Source organism: Neofelis nebulosa, chromosome 4, assembly GCF_028018385.1.
Source record: "Neofelis nebulosa isolate mNeoNeb1 chromosome 4, mNeoNeb1.pri, whole genome shotgun sequence".
Taxonomy (NCBI): Eukaryota; Metazoa; Chordata; class Mammalia; order Carnivora; family Felidae; genus Neofelis; species Neofelis nebulosa.
Window position 1 is genome coordinate 146,880,192 of NC_080785.1, and position 26,480 is coordinate 146,906,671.

The window sequence follows — 26,480 nt, forward strand, 5'->3', positions numbered from 1 at the left end:
GAAAAGGCAAATCCATAGAGACATAAGGTAGATTTGTGGTATCCTGTGGCTGGGGTAGGGAATAAGATATCAAGAATGAGACTGTGTGTGTACAAGGGGTTCTTTGTGGGATGTTGAAATTGTTCTAAAATTAGATTGCGGCGATGGTTGCACAACTCTGTCAATACACTAAAATCCAACAGACTGTATACTTTATGTGGGTGAGTTTTTACAGTATGTGAAATATATCTCAATGAAGCTATAAGAAAACCAAACAAAACAGACTGCAGCCTAGATTTGGTCCCATGGGCTGCAGCTGGCCAAACTCTGGGGACATGGGGACATGAAAGTGTGAGTTTCAAAGTTTTGTGAAACATGTCAAGATACTGTAATGGTATTTCCTATGCAAGTTCTCACAGAGAACAGCACATGACAATAAGCCCTGGCTAGTGAGTAGTGGCGGGTGTAGCCAACCATCATTCTAACAACAGAAGCAACAGTAATGACAGTTTAGCAGCTACTCATGATTGAGCACTCACTGGAGGCATTTGCCAAACACTGTACGTGTATTTATTTATAAGCAAATTTATTTCTCTCAACAAGAACCCCAGAGGTCCCCCAAGACAGCATCTGGGTGTAAGTAATTCTCCATTATCAGTCAGTTCTTTCCTCTTCTGTGATGATGAAACAAATCCCCATCTTTAAAAACTAGGCTGTTAGAAATCCAGCTGAAGCACCAGTCAACCTCATTTTACAAGAGGGGCGAAACGGCCCTGGGCTCACTGCCAAACCCTCGGTTCACATTGGCTTTAATGCCCAAATCACACCATGACCTCAAAAAGAAGGGTCTTTGCTTGCTGATTCAGAACACACCCAAGCAGGGGAGAGGACCTGTTATCCGAAAGTTCTGCTGCTGATTTTTGGGTGGAGGACATGTTGGAGCTTTTGATAAGGTTTATAAAAGGACGGTGACTCTTGGCAGTGAGTGTCCTGGAGAGTTAGCACATGGGATCCAGTTTCTCAAATTTCTGGGCTATTTTTATTCCTGGAGCAGAAGTCCTTACCGCGCCCCCATCCCTGGCTACCGTGGCATGCGGGGCAGCTGTTCTCTGTGGCAGACTTGATCTATGGCATAATTAGTAGCTACATCATTAATCCATTTCTATGAGGTTTGCCGTTGTCAGTCATACTGGCTTAGACCTCTTTTTGCCCCTGCATTGCTCCTGTTTGTCAGCTTAAAAAAGGAAAGAGACAGACAGAGAGAGAGAGAGAGAGAGAGAGAGAGAGAGAGAGAGAACCAAATGTCAAACACAGAAAAACCCTATCTTATAGCTAATATTTAGAATGAAGACCTGCCTTGGGTTCCCCACCTCTCCCTGGGTCATCTGCCCACCTGCCCATCAGTCCTGCTTTAAGATCCCAGCAAATACCCCTGAAACCGGAGAGGCTTGTCTGTGTCTCAGAGTACCCACCTGGAACGTGGCTACAACATGTGTGAGGGATCTCATTCAAGATTCCTGGACAAGTTTGTTCTGTCTGCCTGGAACGCCCTGCCCACAGATCTTTGCAGATGGCTGCATCTCACCATTTAGGACTCTGCTCATCTTGGGCCTTCCCTGACCCACCCTACCCCCTGATCTGGAGAAGCACTGCCCCTACCACACAGCCAAACGTACATGTGTGAAGATGGGCACACATCCCTGCCTTTGCCACTGCCAGCCTCACCTCATCTCTTTATCCTGGTCTATTCTCTATAGAGCATTTACCGCTACCAGTCTGCCTGGCTCCTTCCCCCCTCCTTCCCTCCATTCATGCAATACTTGTCTGTGGTCTATATCTCCTACACATATGGAAGCTCTCCATTGGCAGCAACTTGGTTTGTCTCAGTGTCTTCAGGGAGTGCCATGGCATCTGGGTGGAAGGATTCTTCCTCGGGCAGCTGTCCCCCGGCCTCCGGGTACGGCATGCCGACAGTGCCCTCCTATCGTATCAACCAACAATCCCTCAATACACTCCACAGTGATGTCTAGGGTGGCTGTTCACAGCTGTATCCCCAGCAAAACATACACGGCAGATGCTAGACACACATTTACTGAATAATTTAATTACACAATAAAAAAATAAAACAGAATCATTTATAAAGGAGCCCAAGAGGGAAAGCAGTGAATTTGAAAGCACTAAAAGTTGACGTTTGCCTGTCATTTCTCAATCTCTCCCCTCCTGACATTTTGGACCAGATAATTCCTTGTTGTTTGGAGGGGCTGTCATGAGCCTCAGAGGATACATAGCAGCATTCCTGACCTGGACCCACTAGAGGCTGGTAGCACCCCCCTTTAGCCAGTTGTGACAAAAATATCTCTGCATGCAATCAACTGCCCCGTGGGTGTGAGGGAAGTGCCCCTGGTTGAGAACTACTGGTTTAATCAGTAAGTACTAAATGTCTGCCGAGATAAAACACTCCCTTTGCTCAGATCTGACAAACTAGAGGCTTATCTACGCAGACTTGACTCAATTCCTGCCACACTAGATAACTCATTTATATCAAATATGTGAAATCCCATCAAAGGAATGTTGTTAAACTAAGTATCTGCCTATAACATTTTGCCAACATTATTCATCCAGTTCTAATGAAGAGTACATATGAAATAGTCCGTGCAGTTTAAATATCATATACCTGACAATAGCTAGTGGTCAATGGGAATTTCATCTCTTTCCTAATTAGCTGGTTAAAATGAGATCATCTGTCCTAATATCAAGCATTCCCCTTATTATACTGTCTAGAATTATGCAAATTAGATCACATAACCCACATTTTCAAATTTCCCCCAATGAATGAATTTAACATGACCTGTGTTTCTTGCAGAGAAGCAGACCAGGAGGTCAGAGCCCTGCTCCCACTCATTTATTTACTAAAAATAATCCAATTTTACACTTGAAATCTGTTTTAAAAACTGTTTCTGTAGGAAAACAATGCCTCTGTGGTCTCTAATCTATTTTTCTTCATGTTGATGATCAGATTGGCTATTATAAACATCACTTTAATGCTCAGACCTCAGAAAAGACATTTACTGACATAGAGATTAACTACTAGGCCAGCACAGCTGCCATTAGGATGGAGTACTACACAGTTTTTCTATTTCTTAAAATATCCATCATGGTCTGCATCATATCACCAGGGCATGGATTGGAGTCTTAGCTGCTGCCTACTTCTCTTAGAGTTTCAGTCAAATACTGTGTTCCCGTCATGTGGATGGTAAAACTCGTAAACTTATGGACCTACACAGAGCAGATGAAAATGAAGCCCATTTTCCTTGATTCATCTACTGTTTTGACACATTTACCACATGTCAACCTCCTTTGTGCTCAGCGCTGGGGATAAAAAGGTAATTGGGACAGTCCTTGCCTTTGGAGAGGTTTTTCATTTCATTTAAGAAATCAAACTGGCACATTTGTAGAAGAGGTTTTAGAGTTTGTTGTGCTAAAATTTACATTTTAAAGCAAATGCAAAAAAAAAAAATCAGAATTTATTTTCTGTTATTTAAAAAGCCCCAATCCTGAACTTATTTAGAAAAACTGAGATTATGTACTGTGTATTGTCAGAGTCCAGAAGGACAATGGGGAGTGGAGGGGATCAGACAAACTGTCCAAGGAGGGAAGAAGTTCCCTGCATAGTTACACCTTCCCTGATGGCTCAATTCTTCCCTCTGTGCGTTTCTTTCTCTATGTCTTTTCCATCCTCTAATGGTAGAATCGGTGCCTGTGACTGTTGGCCGATATGGCCCAGTGTCCCACGAAGAACAGCGTAGGGAATTAACACCATGATCTAAGTAATTTATGGAACTCAAGTCAGTAATAACAAAATGAGGGCAAAACAGTTTTCTACAAGTTCAACTCAATTTATAGAATTCTTATTGAGGATTAATCTACTATACTTCAGAACAGGGGTTCTGTTCTGAGGTGAAAAGAACAAAGTTTTTTACTTCCAGGACCTTCTAGGTAATTATCCAGCTTTTCTCTTCACCTGTCCTGTGTGGAAATGGCTTTAAAAATAACTGCTATTTTACATGTGTTTGGAGGGAAGAAGAGAATGTCATTATGGAGCCTGGATCTTATTCATGTATATCTAGAGTGCTTGGTAAAGGAAGGAGGTCAGGAAATACTCAGTGAATAAATGAGTGAATGAATGAATAAGCTTGAAGGTAAAAATAGGTTCCCCCGAATTCTAGCATTTTTATACTTCTTCATAGTCCAGTATTTTGTTTTCTCATTTTACCCCCAAATCAAGCCAGAGTAAGGTGAAAGAGGTAATGATCCCAATGTTATTTGAGATAGACCTTCGGAGACCCAAGACCACATATTTAGTAAGTTACAGAGTGAGTGACAAACCTATGTGGACTTTACAGTCCAAGGTTTGCATTGCTAATAAGAACAGAAAAATGGAGGAGAGGTTTGTCATACACAGGAGGCTCCAGGGCTCTGGAGAGACTTGGTAAGCCAAAGAGAAAGTCCTACCATTTCTTCCTTTGCAGTGGGAAAGCAAGTAAGAAAATTCAGCACACTAGTGGCAGCTGGAAAGCTGGCAGATCCCTCCAGAGAAGGACTGTAAGCAATGTCATGGGCCAAAAAGATGGATGGGGCCCATTTATGCACCAGGCTGACGTAGAAATGGAATCCTTCCCAGTTTGACTGCCCTTTCTGCAAAGATGTCATTGACAGATGAGTATCTAAATGTTTTTGTTTAAAAAAGAAAACAAGACAAAAGAAAGAAAGAAAGAGAATAAAGCAAAAACAAAACAAAACAAGAAACTCTTTCTGTCCCAACCAGACACTGAGAGCCAGTGAACATGAGAACACCCGAACAGGCTTGAGAGCTGGCCTTTCAAAGGTATCCTTGATAATCATTTGCAAAGTTGTACACCTTTCCTTCCATATACTTTTCAATTGAACACAAGGATTTCATTGAGACCCCAAATTACTGCCAGTTGGCCGTATTCCATCTGCAGTTGGAGGCACACTGGTGGGGAAGCAGGCTTGCTCACATATTCATCCTAACTTGCCAAAACAAGGCTTCTTCCCCAATTAAAATGACCTTTTTTTACTTTAGAGTAGTAAACAATGTCTACTTAATTTGAGGAAAACACACAGAAGAAAGTTACCGAAACTAATCACACAGTGACAGGATGGGTGAGTCAGAGTCAATGCAATCTGTGGGAAGTGCTGAGGAGGCCACTCTGCTTTTGGTGACAGAAAGGTCCTCTTGAGGTCATTGCCTTCATGGTGCCTCCTCCATGGCAGCCTTCAAGATCAAACTGAGCAAATCTGTTTTATCTTACACCTACCAAACACACTTTTAAAAAGAAGGTTAATAACTACCAGTTTTAAAAGGTAAGTACTAAATACAGCTCCTTCAATAACCTTGCTTCTTCGTCTTGCTCTGTAATTATCTTGTGAAGACAGGGACCAGGTGACACACACTGAGTAGCAGTAAACAGGAGGACGTCTCTTCCACCCACTCACAGCTGGACAAACCGTGTCTTGTGAGCTGCCTGTGTTCTCTGGCCATCTGTGTAACTCAACAGTAGACCAGCATAGACAAATGAACCATTTTGGAAAACTCATGTTCTTCTCCAGACTGGATACACAGTACCCAGGCTGAGTCCACATTTCATCCATACTGAGCCAAACAGACATTTACAAAACAATAGGCATTTGGAAACATTTGAGCTTAGTTTGCAAGCTTAGACAAAAGTGGCTGGGATGGGCACCACCACCTTAGGGCTGACACAGAGCATCCCTCATGATGACTGAATGAGAAAGCTAAGGAAAAGGTTTTTTATTTTTTTAATTTTTTTTAACATTTATTCATTTTTGAGAGACAGAGAGAAACAGAGTATGAGTGGGGGAAAGGCAGAGAGAGAGGGAGACACAGAATCTGAACCAGGCTCCAGGCTCTGAGCTGACAGCACGGAGCCCGATGCGAGGCTCAAACTCACAGACCACGATCATGACCGGAGCCAAAGTCAGATGCTTAACCAACTGAGCCACCCAGGCACCCCATGAAAAGGTTTTAAGAAACTTCCAAACAGTTGGACAGTCGCTTTGGTCAGGCCACATCTTTGACAGCTGCTGCACGTGGCCCTGTTTCAGGGAGATAACATGCCTCCAGAACTAGCTGGCTGGGTCACCCTAGAGGTAAGGAAGGCTGACTTCCTTTGAGCAAAAATAAACCCTGCTAAGTTACATGATCCTGTCTCCTACTTTCTTCAAGGAACGTGAGATACTAAGTGACAAAATTTAAAGACAGAAGCTGTGAATCCTCAGAGCCCTTATCTCCTGGCTGATTAGTTACAGGTCTGCCTAGTTCAAGATGATCTACAGGTCAGATACATAAGACAGTCTTCCTTGCCATATCCAAAAAGCCAGGAATAACCAGGGAAATTGCCCCCAGGTCTTTCAATCCCTGCTAATACAATGATGACACATAGACTAAGTCAGAAATAAAGTGGGGAAAGAAGCCTGGTGTTTTCCAGCCAGAGAACAACCACACTCAAAACTATCTGCTCCATTTGCAATCCTTCCCACAAATATTCACTGTGTACAGACACAGCAGTTGATGTTCAAAGTCCCCCTACAGTACAACTTACTGAGAGAGGTTATCTGGAAGCAGAACAACTCCCTTTGGTAAACCTAGCCAATATCAGGATGGAATTTGGAGGGTCTCATCCACCCTCCGCCAATGGATACGACAATGTCAGAAATAGACGACATGCCAGACAAGCTTGTAGACTCCATTTTTGTCAGCAGCTGTCCCCAGAGGAGCACCTGTGGCAGTTTCTAGCCCTTTAGGCCAAACACCACCAATGAAAGCCCATCGCTGGCCACAGATGTCTGCCGACATTCTTGAGAGTGAGAGAGATGGCAAAATCCAGAGCCAGGGTTTCTTTGACAATTTAAGACCCTCCATCATGAAATGGTTTGGCGTTCACCTGGTCCCAAACCCGGCACCTACAGATACATCTAACTTCAATTCCTCAGCAGGATGAGAGAGGTAAAAATCTCAGGCTCTCCAGAGAAGGCACATTTCGGCTCGTGTGTGCCTAAAACAAACCCACAATTGCCTAGTATGCCCACTGTTATCCTAATGATGTAGCAGTGGGAGATATGGAGCTTACTTTAAATGAGCACACTGCCAACTTTCAAGAAATTCTCCTCTGCACGCACCAACAATTTCTTACTAGTTTGAGCATAAGAGTACTGGGAAAGATTTCTGTTGTCACAACAAACACAACCAGTCATAATCCTGAATTGGTGAAGATAACACCAAGCTAAGGAAGAAGTACGTGTTAGCTTTTGGTTCCTTTCAAAACTTATTTTGTGAAGAATAAACATGCTGCACAGAAGCAGTTCATTGGCCAGATAAATGGATGCCATGCTTATTTCTATTAATTGACTGAAATCCATCCTTTACCTGCTACCACAGGAGATTTCCGTTCATCGAGGAGCTGGATGGAGGTACTCGCTGTCACCACATTGCTTTTGTTGACTATTCCTGAAAGAAGAAAAACTATCACAACAAAAATGGAGATGGTTGTGTGGCAAGGTTAAGAGAGTAATCATACTGGCCCATGGCCACCAATTCTGCAGATTGTGTTAGTGCATGGTTCCCAGACTCAGAGTTGGCCAATTCTGTTAGGCCACAGGTGCTGCGTAGACAGTCCTGTCAGCTGAAGGAATCAGTGCACTGAGTTATGACTGCCACACTGGGGGCGGGGGAGGGGGGTATCCGGCCTCTTCACATCAAAATTATTAAGCACCACTGGAGGGACCACATTTCTCTTGTGATTTGTGGTTACTAATTACAGTGTTTACTTGTGTTAGTGATCATATTTACACTGCCTCTCTAAATACGGCTGTGGAGAGCTACATGAGATAAAGTTTTGAAACTGTTTTACAAGTTGGGAACTTTAGTTTTGGTTTGTTCATTACAACTTTACTGATTTATAAAATTCTAATTTCAAAACCAGTTTTTCTTAGCAAAACCATTCCAATCAGGGATAGACTTGGAATTCAATCCTTACTCCAAACTCTTATTAATGTGGTAACAATAAGGCATTAGTATGAAGACATTTTCAATTACTAACAATGGCTCCAATATCCATAAATTAAAAGACCCTGAGCACAGGTTTCAACCGCCTCCCCTCCTTGGTTGATAATTGTTAGCACAATGCTTGCCTTATAAAAGGTGTTCCATGAATGGAATCCAATATGAACTGGGAAATGGAGAGGGCAGACCTGAATTTGAATACGCTTATGACTGAAGCAACTGAGAACCTTCTCCTGGCTCAAGCCTAAGCAGTAATAAAAACCAGCTTGTTTTCCAATATGTGCAGGTAATCAACACATGGTAGAAACAATAAGACAGCTTCATCATAACACTTGTACTTGGTGATGTTACATTCTCCGAACCAAAAGGAAGAATGAAATCTCCTAAGATGTGAAGTCATCCTTAACTTTATCGCGAACAAGGTAAATTCCTTTGACAAGCCCGCTTGCCAAAAACCAATTCTACAACAGCCTCAATTAGGCAGAATTTGTTTTTCGCAGACATAAGTCTCTGTAGGGAAAATGGTGAAGAGTAAAAGAAGAAACCCATACAAGGGGCCATCATTCATAAGCACACACACACAGAACACTTTGGGGATTGCTCTTTTTTCTGACTGCTCCTTTTCTTTGTCCAGTTTTGAGCAAAATCCACCCTGCCGGAAAAGAAGAACTTCATGCTTGCTTCCAGTCCAAATCTAGCAAGCTAAGTTCTTTTTTTTCTTTTTTTTTCTTAGAATACCAAGACAAAGAAAGGAGCATGAGATTGCATGATAAGAGAAGACGTTGACAGGTTTGCAGCAGAATGAGAAAGTTCACTGTTCTCTCAGTTGGTATTTTCAGCAATAAAGTGTCATACAAACAAACATAAAGAAAGAGTCTTAGTCACCTGGACATTTGTATCTGAGAACACACGTGTGTGTGGCCATGGGTGCAAAGGAGTACAGACTCCAAGAATTTCAGTTTTTCCTGGAAGGAAACTAATTAATAATCTCCTCTAAAATTCTACCTGCTCAGGGAATTTCTACAGTAACATTTGGCCTTTCCTTGAATATCTTCATGAATGAGAGACTCTCTTCCTAACGAGTCCATGCAACTGGTTATTAGATAACTCTTGCCAACGTGTCTTCTGCAAATTTTGAAAGCACTCTTTCTGAAGACGTTTTCATTCATGGAAATGAGCAAGTGCTAAGAACCAAGGAAGGGGCTTTGACACTAAGCACCAGAAAACCGCCACTAGGGCTAATTTCAGAATGCTTGAAAAAGACTAATATGGTGGCTCTAATATAAAACATAAGTATAGACTGAACTGTCTAAAGCAATCCAAGTTTATAGAACTAGGTCTTATTCATCTCTGAAGTTGCTACAAGGCACAGTCAGTCAGAGCCTTCCACAAAATGAGCACCAAAAACTATCAGCTGCGTGAGACAAGAAAAAGCCAAGGACAATCGAAAAGTATGTTCAGTGTGTTTTGCTTCTAAACATGGTTGAAATAAGATGGTGTTTCAGTTCTTTTTTGGAGGGAGGCAACCTTAGTTTTTTTATAATATAAAATCTTAGGACTAGAAAAATCACAGGTTATGCGCTTTTCCTGGGTCACCGCAGCCCTCTGTCAGGAGATCACAAGTCTACACAAAAATATCAGCTCTCACTCCTGCATGTTGATTTGAATCAATTTAGTTTCTGATGGGGGGACTGTGGGCCTCCAAAGTGATGTGATTCACTGAAAGTTCTGGCAAAGGATGTTATGTCTGCATGAATTTTCTCCAAGTGGGGCCATGATAACATTAAAAAAAAATCTACTGAGATGTTTGTATTCAAATTCCACACAGTAAAAAGTACCAGTCCTGCTTTGTGAAATGCTCTTTTCACACTTCAGTTAAGCAAAAGCTTCATTTTACTTGGGGCCATTGTATTTATGAAACAGGTCAATGGTTCAGTGCTGGGCCAATATTCAGCATTGGTCCTCAAGACAGAACTTGGCTCCCTCCAGCATTCAGATGGCCCCCACTACACTCTGCATGCAATGCCCGGGCCAGCAGGACCAGACAGACAGAGTCCCAACTCTAACAAGGACCCCCACCTGTGCTGAACGGGATGGAGTAGACGAAGCTCCCTGGAATCTGCTCCGCAGCTCTTCGGTACCAGAGAGGGAAATGGTCTGCGTTAAAAATGTTCTCCTTGTCTCCAGCTTTCAGAAAATCCCTGGAAATGGAAAGGAATAAGAACATGTCAAAAAACCACAAATAATCCAATTAAAAAGTGAGCAACGTACCTTTTCATTTTTCCAAAGAAGATATACAAATGGCCAACAGGAACATGAAAAGATGCTCAGCATCACTCGTCATTAGGGAAATGCAAATCAAAACCAAAATGAGATATCACTTCACACATGTTAGGATGGCTATCACCAAGAAGACAAGAGATAACAAATGTTGGTGAGGGTCTGGAAAAAAGAGAACGCTGGTGCACTTCGTAAATTGGTACAGCCAGCCACCATGGAAAACAATATGGCGGTTCCTCAAAAAATTAAAAATAAGACTACCATCTGATCCAGCAATTCTACTGGGAATATATACAATGGAAACAAAAACCCTAACTCAAAAAGATATTTTCCATTCACTGCAGCATTATTTACAACAGCCGAGATATGGAAACAACCTGAGTGTCTATCAAAGAATGAATGGATAAAGAAATGGTGGCATATATACCACACATTCCACACAATGGAATATTATTCAGCCACAACAATGAGAAAATCCTACCATTGGCCACAATATGGGTGGAACTTGAAAGCATTAAGCTAAGGGAAATAAGTCAGACAGAAAAAGACAAACACTGTAGGATCTCACATGTGGAAGCTAAAAACAAAGAAACAAAGACAAACAAGCAAAAACCAAAAAACCACCAAACTCAAAAAAAAGAGATCAGATTTGTGGTTACAAGGGGCAGGGGTTGGGGGATGGGGAATGACAAGAAGGTTATAAGACAACCTGGGGACTACAGCTAACACTGCCGTGTGACCTACAATCAAGCTGTGAAGAGAATATTTCCTAAGGGTTCTCATCACCAGGAGAATTTTTATTCTTTTCTTTTTATTGTATCTGTATGAGAAGAGAGATGTGAAGTAAACCTACTGCAGTAATCATTTCACAATATATGTAAACCAAATCATCATGCTGTACGTCTGAAACGTATACAATTATACGCCAATTATTTCTCAATAAAACTGGAAAGGAAGAAGAAAGAGGGGGACAGGGAGGAGGATGGAGGAGGTGGGGGAGGAGAAGGATCATGTCACCACTCAGAAAGGAGAAGCCGGATGTGGGTATGTCCCAACCACCTTTGTCAGGTGAAAACAGTGTTGGCTTTCTCAGTGCAGAGAGAATCTGTGTAGCATCATGCACCCCAGATGGCTCAGAATTACCCTGTAGAACTCCAGCAGTCAGACTGTCTGTGGGTGAAATAATTTTTCCTAGTATGTCCAGTGAACGAATCATCTTAGCATCTAACGCAAGCAAGCAAAGCCTCCAGAAATCGTATCACAAGACCAAAGAAAGGGTAGTCAGAAAGCTGTCTTGCCTTACAATCCATACACGATCACATACCCTTGGAAAGATCAAATTAAGTAGATTTCACTCTTCTGAGAAAAAGTATAACAGAGGTAGCAGTGGGCCCTGTGGATATCCTTGCTCCCTCCCTCCCTCCACCACCTGCTCTCCAGCCAACAGGACTGCTCCAGCTGTCTGTAAATCCCTTACCTTGCCCAGCCTCCTGCGCCCACTGCCCACAGTGCTTCTCTCTCTCCTGAGGCCTACCCGCACTCTCTTCCCCGTTTCTTCCTTTCAAAATCATATTCCCTTCACAGTGTGCCTCAAATCCCACCCACCACACAAATCCACAGAGACATTAGCAAGTTCCTGCCCCACAGCCTTGGTCTCTCACACGGCCTTCTCCTTCCTTGGTCTTACCTGCTCTGTCATGTCCCCGTCCCAAACCTCCTGAAGTCTCTGAGGAAAGAAGCTTTGGTTCCCATTTTGGCTCCCTTCACAGAGACTTACACATCCTCAAGTTCCAGTGAAATGTTTGTTTGCTTCACTTATCTCCAAAGACTCATGTTTACTCTCCCAAGTGCCTCATCTTGGCTGAGACAGTATAACTCGGGGGAGGAAATGACTGCCTGGCTAGTCCACAGTCTTCAGAGATCTTGCAGGAAGGGAGAGCAATCAAGGGATGGAAAGGACAGCAATCAGGGGACAATGTGTATGCAGGGAAAAGGCCACTGATTGAACCAGAAATGGCACCATGTTCTATCCATCAGTTTGCAGTGTGAAGTTGGATCACACAGACCATGGAGAGAAATACTCAAATATTCTCCATTGTTATAGCAGGGTTGAATTTATATGCTAAGTTGTAACAAGTTGGGTTATTAGAAACTACTTGAATTGTCTTCTAACTCAGGAAAGCATTCTGTAGTTTTAGGGTATGGCCAGGCACTGATCTCTTGATCTCTTTCTAAGATGCAAAGCTACCTCCTAGAGGAAGCCCGTGCCATTGGAGGCCACCCTTGAAGTTCTCAGCATAGAAATACACCTCCTTCTAACTTACACTAGTATGTTCTAATTCCTCTCTAAGGGCAGAGACATTATTTTTCTTGACATTTCCAGGGCCTGGCACTCATCAGGCACTCAGCGTGTGCTTAATGATCACATGATAAATCAAATCTCATATTCAGATAAGAGCTCCTCAAGTATTAAAAGCAATTTGCTGAAACTTTTCTAAACAGTATTTCTCAATTCTTTCAAATTGCCACATCAGTATGGCCACGTTCCTATGTAAAGGCTCTCTGCTGTCATTCAAAAGGCCAACTGATGATGCATGGACCTCTGAGTTATTCAGTGCTGGGCGTAGGGAGTTCCAGGCTTGAGGTCACAGACAAGCTCCTCCTGGCACCGATATATTCAGTGGTAATGTTTCCTGATCCTAAAATCAATAGGACTCACAAATATTGAAATGTGACCTTTTGCTTTTTTTTCCCCCCATCAGACACGAGATTTTTCATAAACCTGACTGCGATAGGTGTGTGAAGGAGACTCTGCTATCTAGTCCTCGGTGGGATGAACAGCTGTATTCCACACTGGGCCATGGCACAACCAAGCATTTTCACTTGTGGCATTCCTATTTGGTGGTGGGATGCATATAACTACGGGGAGGAAGGTGCCCTTCTCATGCAGCAGTTAATGGTACCGGGGGCCCCTTTCCAGTCCTGGAAGGTGAGGCCAATAGCTTGGTTAGGAGGTGTGAGGTGGTTTTCACTTAGACTGATGGAGACATTTGAGGAAGGCAGGCGACAGGCTTGGAACACGGCATTACTGAGTGCCCAGTGGCTGCTGCCCAGGACCAGACCACGCTGGCACCAGGGCAGCGAGCAGGAGCCTGCAGGGCATGATCTCCATTGGCTTTGGTGTTCACACGAGAGGGTCTGGTTGCCAGGAAACCCTGTAGGTCCCTGATAACTACCAAGTGGTGATTCAGAAGGAAGTAGAAGGAGAGAGTTGGTTCTACAGAATCTCTGAAAATGTTCTTCAGGAAGATAGATCTTTCTAGGTAAGATGAAAGCCTACCTATAGATACTAGGGGCTGTTGTGGTGTTGTGTGAGACCAGTCTAGGTTTTAGGCGCAGACGAATGACCTTGGGTGAATTACTTGGGTCAATCACTGAATCTCTGAACCCCATTTACTCATCTATAAACTTATACTCACTGCGATTCTATCAGAGTTATGTATACAGTATGTAAACTGAAAATGGCTCCATCAAGTATATGGGATTTTTAAATCTCGGGAGCTTCTTTTGTTCTCTGTGGGTCACATGGAAGCTGTGAAGCGGTCATCGCTTAGACTGCCTTTGTGTGCTACAGGTGTTCCAAGAGGCCACATGGAATGCACAAGATTCACTGCTGACATTAACGGGTGCAGAGGCAGGGACAGAGCCCTTGGACTAGAATCCACGTGCTTCCAAAACAGATGGTGGTGACAGGAGGTGGCACCTCAGTGTAGCAGGCTGATGCTAGTATCAGTTAGTTCTGCGGCAGGGACTTTATATTCTCTAGCACTCTCCCGACAGCTTGGCACTTTTCTCGGTATGCCTTATTTAAAAACAGAAATTCGAAAAGCTTTCTAGCCCTATCCAAGAGTATATCTGGACAGTTGGACCTTAACAAATGCCGTCTTCTTGGACAGGGTCGGCAGGTACAAGACCCTAAGACAATGGAACTTTTGGAGTGCCTAGGTGGCTTTATCAGTTAAGTGTCTGACTTTGGCTTAGGTCATTATCTCACAGGTTCATCAGGCTCTCTGCTGTCAGCACAGAGCCTGCTTTGGATCCTCTGTCTCTCTCTCTCTCTCTCTCTCTCTCTCTCTCTGCCCCTCCCCCACATGCTCTCTCTCTCAAAAATAAATAAAAAACATTAAAAAAGATAGAACTCAAGGTTCTGAGTTCTATATGAGTCAATGGCATGAGTTTCTTGAAGACCGAAGAATCATCCAGATAGCCAGTGTCTACTCACTCTGGGTCACAGTAGTGTCACAGGGAACAGAGCTAACCCTTACTTGCAGATATTTTTAGCTTCTCAAACTGGTTTTACATCCACGATTTTTTTGATCCTCACAAGAACCCAGGGAGATCATCACTGCCACTTTCCAGGGACACAGAGCAAAGGCAACCAGTGGGATGGGCCAGACCCTCATCCCAGCAATCCTGAGTGTGACCTACAGGACAGACTAGCAAGGTGCATTGTCTTGTTGTTGTGATTGTTCTTCTGGTTTGTCTGTTTTATCTCAATACAAACAACAGCCTTCCTCTTGAGCAGGAGAAAGTCAGTGCCTACATCTCCTTCTGCCTCTCTCTAGGTTCCAGAAGGAGAAGGTGATGTGTATCTTGTAATTTCTAGTCCTTCTAGGAACTTGCCCTCCGGAAAGACAATTGTGCAGGGCTAAAGGGCTGAAGAGGGCTTGGAACAATCAAGTCACAACTGTAGTCAACTTCCTAAATGACAAATTTGAGATGCTGAGAAAGAGTCCTCAAATGGGCCAGTTCATGAACCATCTAAAAATCTATTGATTTCCCACTTACCAGACTTGGTGTTATAAGATCATATGGTTGGGACAGGGCCTCACCTAAGAGGCAAGAACGCTGCTGACCGGGGCTTGCTGGGACAGGAGTGTCCCCTCCTCAGGTCTCTGTGGGGTTGCCCCCTTTCAGATTGGTGGTCAGCCTGTGGCCGTGTCATTCACCCCCAGGTATCCGTACATCAGGGTGTCTGAGGGCCCACAGTAACGTCTGAACCCTCCTCACACGCACTTGGCAAACTGTCTGAATCTCGGACTCCATTTGTCCCTCGCCTAATAATGCCTCTTACTTCAGAGAAAAAAACAAGCAAGCAAACAAACAAACTGAGAAACAGTAATCGGGCCAGAAAGGACTTCCCAGGCCCACACTAGCTCTGGTTCAACACCAGTTTGAAGAGTTAAGACCCTGTTGCTCTCTGAAGATACAGAGGCTGCGCAGTGATTTCAAGGACATCTGGGTACTGGACGCTCTCCCCATTGCCCATCTGGGTCTGTTTGGCAACACAAGGAAACACTGTCCAACCCGTGTCCCACTGGACTGCCCACTCCTGGGTGTGGGGCTCTGCAGGCCCTTAGGCACAGTGCAGAGGCACCGAGGTTTATTAAAGTGCACACAAACAAATAAACAACAGACTTGAAACCCTGATTCTTGGACAGGCAGGAATCCCTCCACAGAGCTGCGGAGCAGCTGAATGCCCTGGAGCCATCCATCAGGAGTCCTCCTTCTGGCCGCTCCCCCAGCAACCCCTGGGTCGCCAGATTCTGCGGTGACTCACCAGCGCGGGAGAGGACTCCAGGACAGTGGGCGGAAGCCAGCAAGCATGAAGAAGAAAGGGTTGCGGAAAGGCCAACAGGCAGGCGAGCACACACGCCGGGGCCTCCGCGGTAGAACAGAGAGGAACCATGTCAGCATGCCTGGGGTGGCCTGAATTTTGTTTCTACTGCTGGTAGAACCGAGAAGCTTAAGCATCCCTTGAATTTCCCATTTCAGGAGCTCCCTGGGCCCCTGCAGGGGAGTCTTCCTACTTACTGATTGGTGAGCTGCTCAGCCCCAACAAACAGGTTGATCCTCGAGAGGCCCGTACGAGTGCCGAGGAAGGCAACCTCCACGCCCTTGTCAGAGTTCCTGAAACACAGCAGCAGACAACAGGAGGTTGCATCCAGACAGTAAGGAGAGAATGGCTTTTGCATTTTAAGACTCATGGACTGCTTTATGAAAAAGCAGTTTTTCATAAAACCTGAAATTTTAAAAGAAATTATAGAAACACACACACACACACACACACACACACACACACACATATGCACACCCGCACCAAGCACGGAATGCAAACTCACCCCTTACAAAAGCATTTTTGGTAATTCTCGCAAGAAAAACTAAGAACTCCATTGAGTTCTGAGAACTCCAAAGCACCATGAACAAATGCACCCCCACACTAAATAGGTACATCTTTATCTCAGGGTTCTGAGTGCAAAGTCAGAAGAGCAGACAGGAATGGGAACGGCTTTATGGAGAGGAAGAAAATCATCACAGGGAACTTTGCATTGATCTACCAAGTCCATTCTTGGTCCTGAAACCATTAGTGGAATCTGCCATCAGTGAAAGTACCAGCTGGGCCACTGGGTCAAGTCTGCAGCGACCTGCAGCCTGGAAATGTCTAGGACCTGAATTCTATGCTGTTTGAAGTCACTGACTTGTAACTTCTGCCAGAGCACAGGCCTTCTTCTTACCACCATCCCCAGAGATGATTAAAGAAATGGCTTCTTTAAATCCCTGCAGGATACCACACATAGGACCCCTAAGAATGGCCTTGGCAAAGGAAACTTATTTTAAAATCCACTGAAGGAATTTTTTTTCAACTTTCAAGGCAAATATTGTATACGTTTGAGCGTGCTAAGGATTTTCGCAATGCCTACCTCTTTCACAAAAAGCGAGTGGTCTTTCTCCACAGATACATAATTTAATTCTGTGATAAAAGTATGAAGAGAATACTGTTTCTTGAGTTTGCTTCCCTTCCCTCAATGATAGTAGCCATTTGATGCGAAGCACTATCCATGTCATCTTCAATATAAGATAATTTGGTTACTTGATCTTTGATGGTAGTCAAAGTGGCTGGTACTACCTTTAAGTATTTAAGGGGTGAATAAAAACCAACACTATGCATTTGTTTCTGCTTGCAGCCTACCCAAATTGGAAAGCCAGGCTGCCCAATCAGTTACAGATGTGGACTACAAAGCAAAGCTACCATTTTGGAAATCTTTAGCATGTGTTAGGAGTGAACCAGCAATCTTTGCACGGGATTTTGAGTTTCATGAGAGCTTAAAAGAAACATTTCCACATCCACCAGAGAAAGCAATCACTGGAAAGGTTTTGACTCTTTCCCAACCTCCTAGGGAACAGGAACCATGTTAGTAAGCAGTCTAAGGACACTTCCAAGTATAATGAGAATGGTGATCTCTCTTTGGGGCTCCAGACTCCTGTATTAAACTGTCTACTTGGGAGACTTAAGCTTAAAACATCTAGAAAAGCACTATGGACACGTTCAGTTCCAAACCAATTCTTCTTTCATTGTCTTCTGTCCTAGGAAATGGTACCACTATCTATACAGGCATTCGTGTTGTAAATCTGAGAATGACCCTTGAGAGCTCAGTCTCCCTCCCTTCACTCAGTGGACCATCAAATCCTCGGCGGCGGCAGTGGTGGTGGTTCTGAAGCATGCCACAAGTGGATCTTTCCTCTCTGTGCCACAGCCACTGCCTTGGTCTGAGTGGCAAATCCCTTGGAATGCTGTAGAAGCCTTTCTTATTGCTCTTATCCCATTAAACTATTCTTCACATAGCAGGAGGAGGATATTCTTTAAAAATGCAAATATGATCATGTCCTTCTTAACATCTTAAAATGTTCTTAAAATCATTCAGTGGCTTTCCAACACTTGTAGTATAGTAGCCGAAATCCTTCACCTGACTCCCAAGGTCCTGAGCCATCTAGCCCCTCTGCACCCTCATCTGCCAACATCTTCGAGCCTACTTTCTATATTTCAGTTCCATTGGCCTTCTTTAAATTCCTCAAATGTGTCAAATACTATTGTACCTCAGGACATTTGCACACGTTGTTCCATTTTCCTTAGAATGCTCCCTAACCCTTGAACTAGTTTCTGCTCAGAAAGGCCTTCTGTCTTTCATCTCCACTCTAGGTCTTGTCACAATCTGCACATCCTTACACTTCTTTCAAAGCAGTTATCAAATTCTTAATAATCTGGGATGCTACACACCACAGGTACCATGATGGCAAGGACTGTGTTTGATCGAGTTGCTCCATTTCACCAACACCTAGTCCAGCGCCTGGCACACAACAGATATGCAATCGGTGATGCATGGATGAACGAATGATAAAGGAATGACAATGAGAACAGAATGAATGATAGGATAGAGAAGAGGGTTTACAAAAGGCAAGGTAAATGAATGAATGGAGCTAACGAAGAACAAAAAAGGAGAGAGAACTAAATAATGTCTGACATGAAGGTATAAGGAAAAAGGAATGCTTTTTCTTTCTATTTTCAATCTTTAATAACCTACTTCAATTAGTAAAATAATAATAACATTGATAAGCTGCTGAAGACTTTGACAACAGCTACCACTGCCCAGCCCCCTCTCCCTGCGTCCTCTGCCACAGAAAGAAAACCACAGGGTTATATCCTGACACCCTCACGAAACAGAGCTCTCACTTCCCCGTCCGACTTATAACCCGGCCTGGCCCAGATCCCAAGTCCCCTCCAGACTGTGAAGTACAGGGGGCCATGCAGGGCAAGAAGCTAAGCGCTCCTTCTGCCTCCCTCTCCCTCGCCAGTGCCCCCCACCCCGGCACACCAAATTTCATGTAACACTAACGCTCAAATTATATGTCAAACCCGGGAGCTTGCCACCCAAGCCCGAGCCGCTAATCTGCTCTAGCTCTTGTGGTTTGGAGCTTTGGGAAAAATTAAAGCACTTTAACACCAAGCTCCCCAAACACTTTAGTTCTTTAAACCATAACCATATTTCGGACAGCTTGTGGGGAAATGGCCAGGAAAGGGGGACACGTGCAACCACTTACTCAGATTTGTTGAGGGCAAGACTGGTCCAATATGCTTCAATGGGAGCGCTCACCACGGCATCAAAAAGGACTTCTTGTATCAATTCTTTATCACCTATTGGGAGGGACAGACTTGAGAAGATGGCTGTGGCTGGGCCCCAAACGGGGGCACGAGAGGTCTCGCCGCGCTCATTTGCAGTGTCTGCAGGCCACTCTCTCCTGTGATGTGTCGCGTTAGGCATTAACCTCCCACTGGCTGAAAATATGGGTCAGTTCTGACAGCTGATATGCCCGCAATACAGGGCCCCCCAGAGCATCTGGATGAAACGATAGTAAACAGAGAGTCTCGGGTGTGTCATACTTCGGTTTTCCGCTTTCTCTTCCCATCTAGGAGTTGATGCCATAGACCGGCATGTCTTAGAAAGTTTGCTCGGTCCATCCGCACTTCTGTCCTCTACCTGTGGTTCTTCAGGGCCCTGCTCCTAGTCGTTTGTAAGAAGAGAGAGGGATGTGATAACTAAACACTCCTGGGACTCCTCTATTTTGTGACACCTTCCATCTGGTAGGACTGTTTGTTTTTTCCAATTTAAAGCAGGAAACCTACCCCTATCCAAAGAGGGAATCTTGCTGGGGCTCTGTGGAAGAGGCTAAGGAGTCAGGGGGATATCATGAGTGCAGCAGAGGCATCCCAGAGCCCTCCAATCACTCTGCAGAGGGGCTAACTGTCACCTACAGACGGCCAGTCCTCACCTTGATGCTGGCCAACAAGACAATGGCACTTTGCTCTAAAAGCAAAACCTAAAAATAACTCATCACCAAAAAGACAATGGACACAGTGAGACATAGTTACGTCTTGGGATACCATATAGTAATTCAAACAAATGCATCACAGGTAAATGATCAACATAAGTAAATCTCAACAATGCAACGAGTGAAACACAAGTTATAGAACAATACACACGTTATATTGTAGATAATATAATATACCACATATAAATTTTAATATATAAAATAATGAAAATAATGGCACATACTATTCATGGATACCTATATATACGTATATACATATATATGCACACATATATACATCTGTATATATTACTATATATAGTAATAGTATAATATAATAATGTAATAATAATATAGATAATATAAGAGTATAATTGTCTAGGAGTGACAAATATAGGAGGGTAGCTTTTTCTGGGAGGGAAACGGGACCACACAGGGGACTCAGGGGCTTCAACATTATCTGTAATGTTTCATTCCTTAGAAAGCACCTGAAGGAAATAGGGCAAAATATTAAGATTTGATTAAGCTGGATGGTAGATGTAAATTTTAAAACATATCTCTATCCCTTTGTTTTTTAAATATGTCCTTCAGAAAGTCAAAGAAAATGAAACAAAATAGGCTTATATGATGTCCATCTGATCTTTTCTCTACTAGAGCATGTCCCCAAAAGTAAATCCATTCCATGAGGATGCACTTTAGAAGCTAGATAAACGTCCTTCCAGCTCTCACAGGGCTGCTGTGGTTAGTCTAGGAAATAATATAGGTAAAGAACCGTTCACATCAATGAACAAGTGCTACCTGTCGGGGGTAGGGGCAGGTGCTGTGCTCACTGCTGGCAAATCTCTCCTCACCCAAACTAGTCGCTGTAACTAACTTAGACCCCAGTCCAGGGGCTGCTCTTGTACTTGGTGAGCATCAGTCCTGCTGCTCTCTCCCTGCCCCCTCTGCACTGGCCACGGGCCATTTCTGACTCACTGAGCTCCCTCAGAGGCCCCGTGGTAAGAGGAGGGGCAACAGCACATATACCTCATGAGGCAACATGTGTCCGTGATGATTCCACTCTGGAGGGAAGCAGACCTCGAGTAGGCCCTGAGATGCCGCCAGTTCTGTTTCTTGCCCTTGTTTCTCATGTAAAATAAGGGAACAGATATTCACAGTCCCCTCCTAGTGGTAGTTTCCATCTTACTCAGGTGCTTGACTTAAATGGTCCGGTAGGGGGGCAAATCCAGTGCAAAAGGCTAGAATGAGACTGGGGTTTCTGCATGGTTTCCAGTGGCCCACATTCTTCCTCCTGCTTCTCTAGGAAGCAGACATTTGACTGATCATCTCTACTGGAGCAAAGCTTCCCTTGAAAGCTGAGGGGAAGTACGGTTTTCGGTTCATTGTGTACCCTGGTGACATGCACACACAGCACACTCACATTGGAGCAGAGGTTCTTTGCCTTTGAGGTAGAGCTTGATGGCTTCTAGCTGAGATAGATGACGGTGCTCCGGGTGTAGGTCAGTGTTGCAGTAGGACCTGAGAACATGACATGGGCCAAAACAGGAACACGTGAGTATTTGTGGCATCGCCTTCCTTTGCCTTTGAACCAGGAGAGGTAGGGAGGGAGTATAGAGGATTTGAAATCAAAGATGGCAACAAATACCCATGCTGATGAAGGGTGGTTTAATTCTTACCATTCATCTGCCAGGGATACGTCAGGGTGCTCTAAGTCATGCAGGCCTGGAGATCAAGGAGAAGGAGTTAATGAGTAAGGATCACCTGCGTGGGGCACGGACACCCCTCAGCTTTCATGTGCTCTAAATGCTTGAGGACAGGGCCATTGAGTGGTGATGGGTAGGCACCAATGCCAAAGATATCTGCCCATGAAAAGGGACACTGGACAAAGGAAACCAGGCAGATCTCTCTCCCCACTTCCATCTCCCTAGACCACCACTGCCACCTTCCCAGGCTGAGTGTCCCAGGAAAGCCTGAACTCCATGAAGATAAATGACACATCAGTGAGTTCCGGGGGACAGGTTTAGTATGACGGTGGAAACACTGGCATTGGAGCCCTGCACGGCCTGAGCAGGGAGCTGGGCTGGACCACTTAACTCGTGCGTGACATTAGCAGGTTACTTTACTTTTCCAAATGACGGTTTCTTCCTGTGCAAAACAGGAATAATAATAGTCTCTAACTGATGGTTGGTTGTGAGGGTGAGATGATAGGTTGAATGATATGCAATTGTCAATACTCAACTGTTTTTTTTTTAATTTTTTTAATGTTTATTTTTGAGAGAGAGAGAGAGAGACAGAATGAGCGGTGGAGGGGCAGAGAGAGAGGGAGACACAGAATCCAAAGCAGGCTCCAGGCTCTGAGCTGTTAGCACAGAGCCTGACACAAGGCTCGAACTCACGAACCACAAGATCATGACCTGAGTCATCGTACGTTCAACCGACTGAGCCACCCAGGTGCCCCAATACTCAACTGTTTTTGACCAGCAAAAGTTGCTAGTTGTTACAGGATCCTAAGTAAAAATGTGCCATCAGTCCAGAAAGGTAGCTGGGACAACCGGGGCTTGCAGGGAATTGGGGAGTTTTTACAGAATGCTCCAGATCACTCTAGCTCTGTGAAATAACTCTTTCATTGTATCTTCATGTGAGTTCATTTTGAAGGCTCATCAGCAGACACACACTTGTGAGTGATGACCTCAGGAACTCAAGATGATGCTTATAGTCTGTTTGAGGATGTCAGAGTTTCCCAAATGGCCAGCAGTATCTTACTGCACTCAGGATTCCAGCTTCTTCCTCGAATACAAATGTAGAAGTAAATAGCCAAACACTAGATCTAACTATTGCCCACCCTGCCTGATTTTACAGAAAGTAGGGAATACATTGGACAGAATATCATCAGACAGAACTAAAGTGTCATTTCCTGGCTCCAACACCAACTGGTTGAATGACCTTGGGGATGTCACTTCAACTCTTTGAGTTCTATTAGTCAGAAGATGTATATGACAGAGTCTACCTCATAGACTCCAGGAGAGGGTTAAGTGGGGCAGGGATGAGTCCCTAGGACAATCCATGCAGCCATGCATACATCTATCCATCCTGCCTTCCCTTTCTCCCTCCCCTGCTCCCTTCCTTCCTTCTTTCCATATATGTACTGAGCATCAACTCTGTGCCAGATACTATTCTAGGCCCTGAGACTATACCAGTGAACAAAACAAAATCACTGCCCTCACAGTATTTGTTTTCTAGTGGTGGAAAGAGAATAAAATTAAAAGACATAACATATCAGTTAGTGATAAGGGCTATGAAAGAGAGTGGAATAGGATAGGCAGCACCAAGAGATGAGAAGTAAAAGAGAAAGAGTTCCAATTTTGAGTAGGATAGGCAGGGAAGGCTTCACTGAGAAAGTGACTTTTAAGCAACAACCTGAAGGAGGTGAGGGACCGAGCCTGTAGATAATGGAGTGTGTGCTCTGGCAGAAGGAATAACCAGTACAACAGTACAACATTAACATTGGGTTAATGATGTCAATTCTATTTTTATAGTTTCTGTTCTCATCAACCTTCATCCACAAAGCCCACTCTGCCTCTATTTCATAGGACCTATAGATAAGTCTCTGATGGGAAGATTGTTCTGATTGTTTCCTCTATGAGTTCCCAGGCCACCAAGGAAACTGAATTGTTCTCTAAGTTGCTCATCTCTGATTTGGGTCCTTCTGACACAACCACATCTACTGGTGACTGACAACATGGACAATAATGACATAAGCTCTAATTTATTGAACAACTACTATGTTCTCTTTCTCTGTGTATGTATATAATGGCATATATGTATATATATATGCATGCCAAGGAGATTCAGAAGAGAAACAATTTCAGCAAGTGGAACTATAACCCATACCTTCAGCCTCAGTAGCAACTCCTTACATTTTGAGCAATGTCTACCTGTTGACCACCTTCGTAACATATGACAATGGGAAAGCATGTTGAAAATTCCCACATTCTGTGGGGCAGCATTTCTTATGGAAGATCCCACAGAAGTGTGGTTGCCATCCCCAAGAAACTCCTACCTTCTCCAAGAACAGAGCAGAACAATAATTGTGCCATGGCCCTTATGATCAGGACCCTCTACTACTTGGCCCAAGTGGAAGTAGCTTTCTCAGGCTTGGGTACTCCAAGTTGGCAGGATTGCAAGCCTTCTTATTTATAGAGAACCAACAAAGAAAGCAAGATCTGACCTCATTTGTGTGGATAACCAGATAGTCTCCCCCTTGCTTGGGTTCAAACTAATTTCTTGCATGGTGATAACAGTTAGCTCTGAAATTCTATGACCTCTCAGCCTCACAGCTGTGGAACATACAGGGAGAGGTGATGGCTAAAGAAATGACCCAAAAGACAATGCAAAACAACTGTGTGTGTGTGTGTGTGTGTGTGTGTGTGTGTGTGAGAGAGAGAGAGAGAGAGAGAGAGACAGAGAGACAGAGAGACAGAGAGACAGAGAAAGAGGTAGGCCCATGTACTGAGGATTGGCTGAGGAAATGGACACATGAGATGCAAATAACCCATTAATAATCTCTCTCTCTATTGTTCTGACCATGAGCTGTTCCCTCAGCTTCACCTCAGATAGTTTAGACATGTATTTTCTGGCTTCATGGACAGTGATATCCACAGAGCCACACATGGCTCATACAACCAGAAAATTCTAGAAGTTAAAAAAAAGCAATTTCTGAGAACACATCCTTTTAAGTATCTTGCCCAAGTAACAAAGTTGTCTGCTCTGTCTTATGTGTCTCTGGGAAAAGAGGCCATATGATTGATTAGCTCTGAAATGGGCACAACGAAAGCTTTCAATCTTCTTTCGAGTCCTTAAGATCTCACAATGACTTGTGAGACAAAGACTCACTCCTGTAAAACAATGCACGCTAGCTGGCAGTAGACCAGAGGCTGGCTATGGAACTTGGCATCTCGGGATCACCAATCTCTTCACTCTCCACTACATCATTGGAGAGAGCCCCAAGGTCGTCCAGCTTCTGGAAGTTCACCACATGCACTTGTAAGCAGCTCGAACCAATTAGAACTGGCTTGTAATCAACCTTCCTGCTCTTCGCCATACTTTCTGGGGACGCCCAGAAAGAGCACTGGTCTGGTCCTGCTCCTTCTCTGTGGAGATGCAAAATCTAACACCCAGATTGGGTGAGTGACACTCAGGGCCACTTGGGGAGTGGAGACTTTCAGAGCTCAGCCTCACCCCTCCCTGTGAACTGGTGATACTGGGGAAGGCAACTTCTCTGAGCTACTGGGTTGTTGTAAAGGGCAGTACGGGTGTGGCAGTGGTTTAAAAGTTTCAAGGGCTGTAACAACTGCTACCGTTCATTGGGAGTTTGAGTACGCCTATGCTTTATGAAGACAAGAGGACCTGGGAATCTAAAGGTGCTCCTTATTCTTTCTGACCTAGCTATATCATTTAAATGATCATATTTTCCCCCTTGGACCTGGGCTGCCTTGAAGCACAAATGAAATCTGTGGCTCAACTGTAGAAGACTAAGGCTTGCATACCATTGTTTTCATTTTATTCCTCCTGGGCTTGAATTTTTACACTACTTTGTATTTTTCTTGGTCGTGATTTTTTATGCATGAGAAGAAGATAGTTGGTGGATGATCCTATGAGTTGGCTCAACAGGTTTGTGGATTAAAGCAGAATATAAACAAATGAAACCATAAAGAAAGCCACCCCTAGTGGGGGGATTCCCACCGTTCAGAAAGCAAGCTCACGTCAAGTGAGCAATCAGTTGAGTCAAATGCCCAGGGATTGGAGAGAGGGTTGAACAGATGAGCAAGATCTTTTGTGAACCCAATGGCTGGGTCTGGGGCCTTTCCCCCATCCTAAAAGATAAAACGGGTCAAAGCATCATCTTACCTTCTTCAATGGTTACATTCCCTCGGAAGAAATATTTCCCATGGCCTCTGGAGAGCGCCACACCTAAGCTGTGCAGAGAAACAAAGCAGACCTTGAAATCCATGGCATTGACTGGAATAGACTTGTGGGTTAACTTTTTATTTTCCATTTTCACATTTCCACTTCATGTTCTGTAAACAATTTTTCCAACAGTTTACTTTCAAAACCCCACTGATTATAGTTGGTGTTCGTTTTTCTTAGGTTCAATCAGCCGCTTCAAAGCAATTTCTGATTGGAAGTGCCAGCAGCCATTGGCTGCTCTTGCGCATCTTGAAAGAGGCGTGGCAAACTGCTAGCCCTTCTCTCGGATGCCCTCGAGAGAGCCATACGCCCTGGTCCTCACCACTACCTTACATACTCCTGCCCTACATTCAGCCACAGATGGGTCTTTCCAGACCCTAGAGCTTAGGACTAGGGAACCTTCCAAGGGTGAACATAAAAATTTCCACTACCACTAGCATGTGGC

At 44.1% G+C, this 26,480-nt stretch overlaps 1 protein-coding gene across 5 annotated transcripts in view; it reads right to left on the bottom strand.

Annotated features, from left to right (window-relative positions):
* Positions 1 to 26,480, bottom strand: part of CACNA2D3 (calcium voltage-gated channel auxiliary subunit alpha2delta 3) — an 860,192-nt gene that overhangs the window by 145,976 nt on the left and 687,736 nt on the right. For all 5 annotated transcript variants that reach the window (XM_058726526.1, XM_058726525.1, XM_058726524.1 and 2 more), the window contains 7 exons: positions 25,976 to 26,043; positions 21,745 to 21,790; positions 21,489 to 21,586; positions 19,301 to 19,394; positions 16,238 to 16,333; positions 10,163 to 10,284; positions 7,448 to 7,528 (listed from right to left, as the gene is read on the bottom strand). In XM_058726526.1, the coding sequence (XP_058582509.1) occupies positions 7,448 to 7,528; positions 10,163 to 10,284; positions 16,238 to 16,333; positions 19,301 to 19,394; positions 21,489 to 21,586; positions 21,745 to 21,790; positions 25,976 to 26,043 (605 nt within the window). The remainder of the gene's footprint in view (positions 1 to 7,447; positions 7,529 to 10,162; positions 10,285 to 16,237; positions 16,334 to 19,300; positions 19,395 to 21,488; positions 21,587 to 21,744; positions 21,791 to 25,975; positions 26,044 to 26,480) is intronic.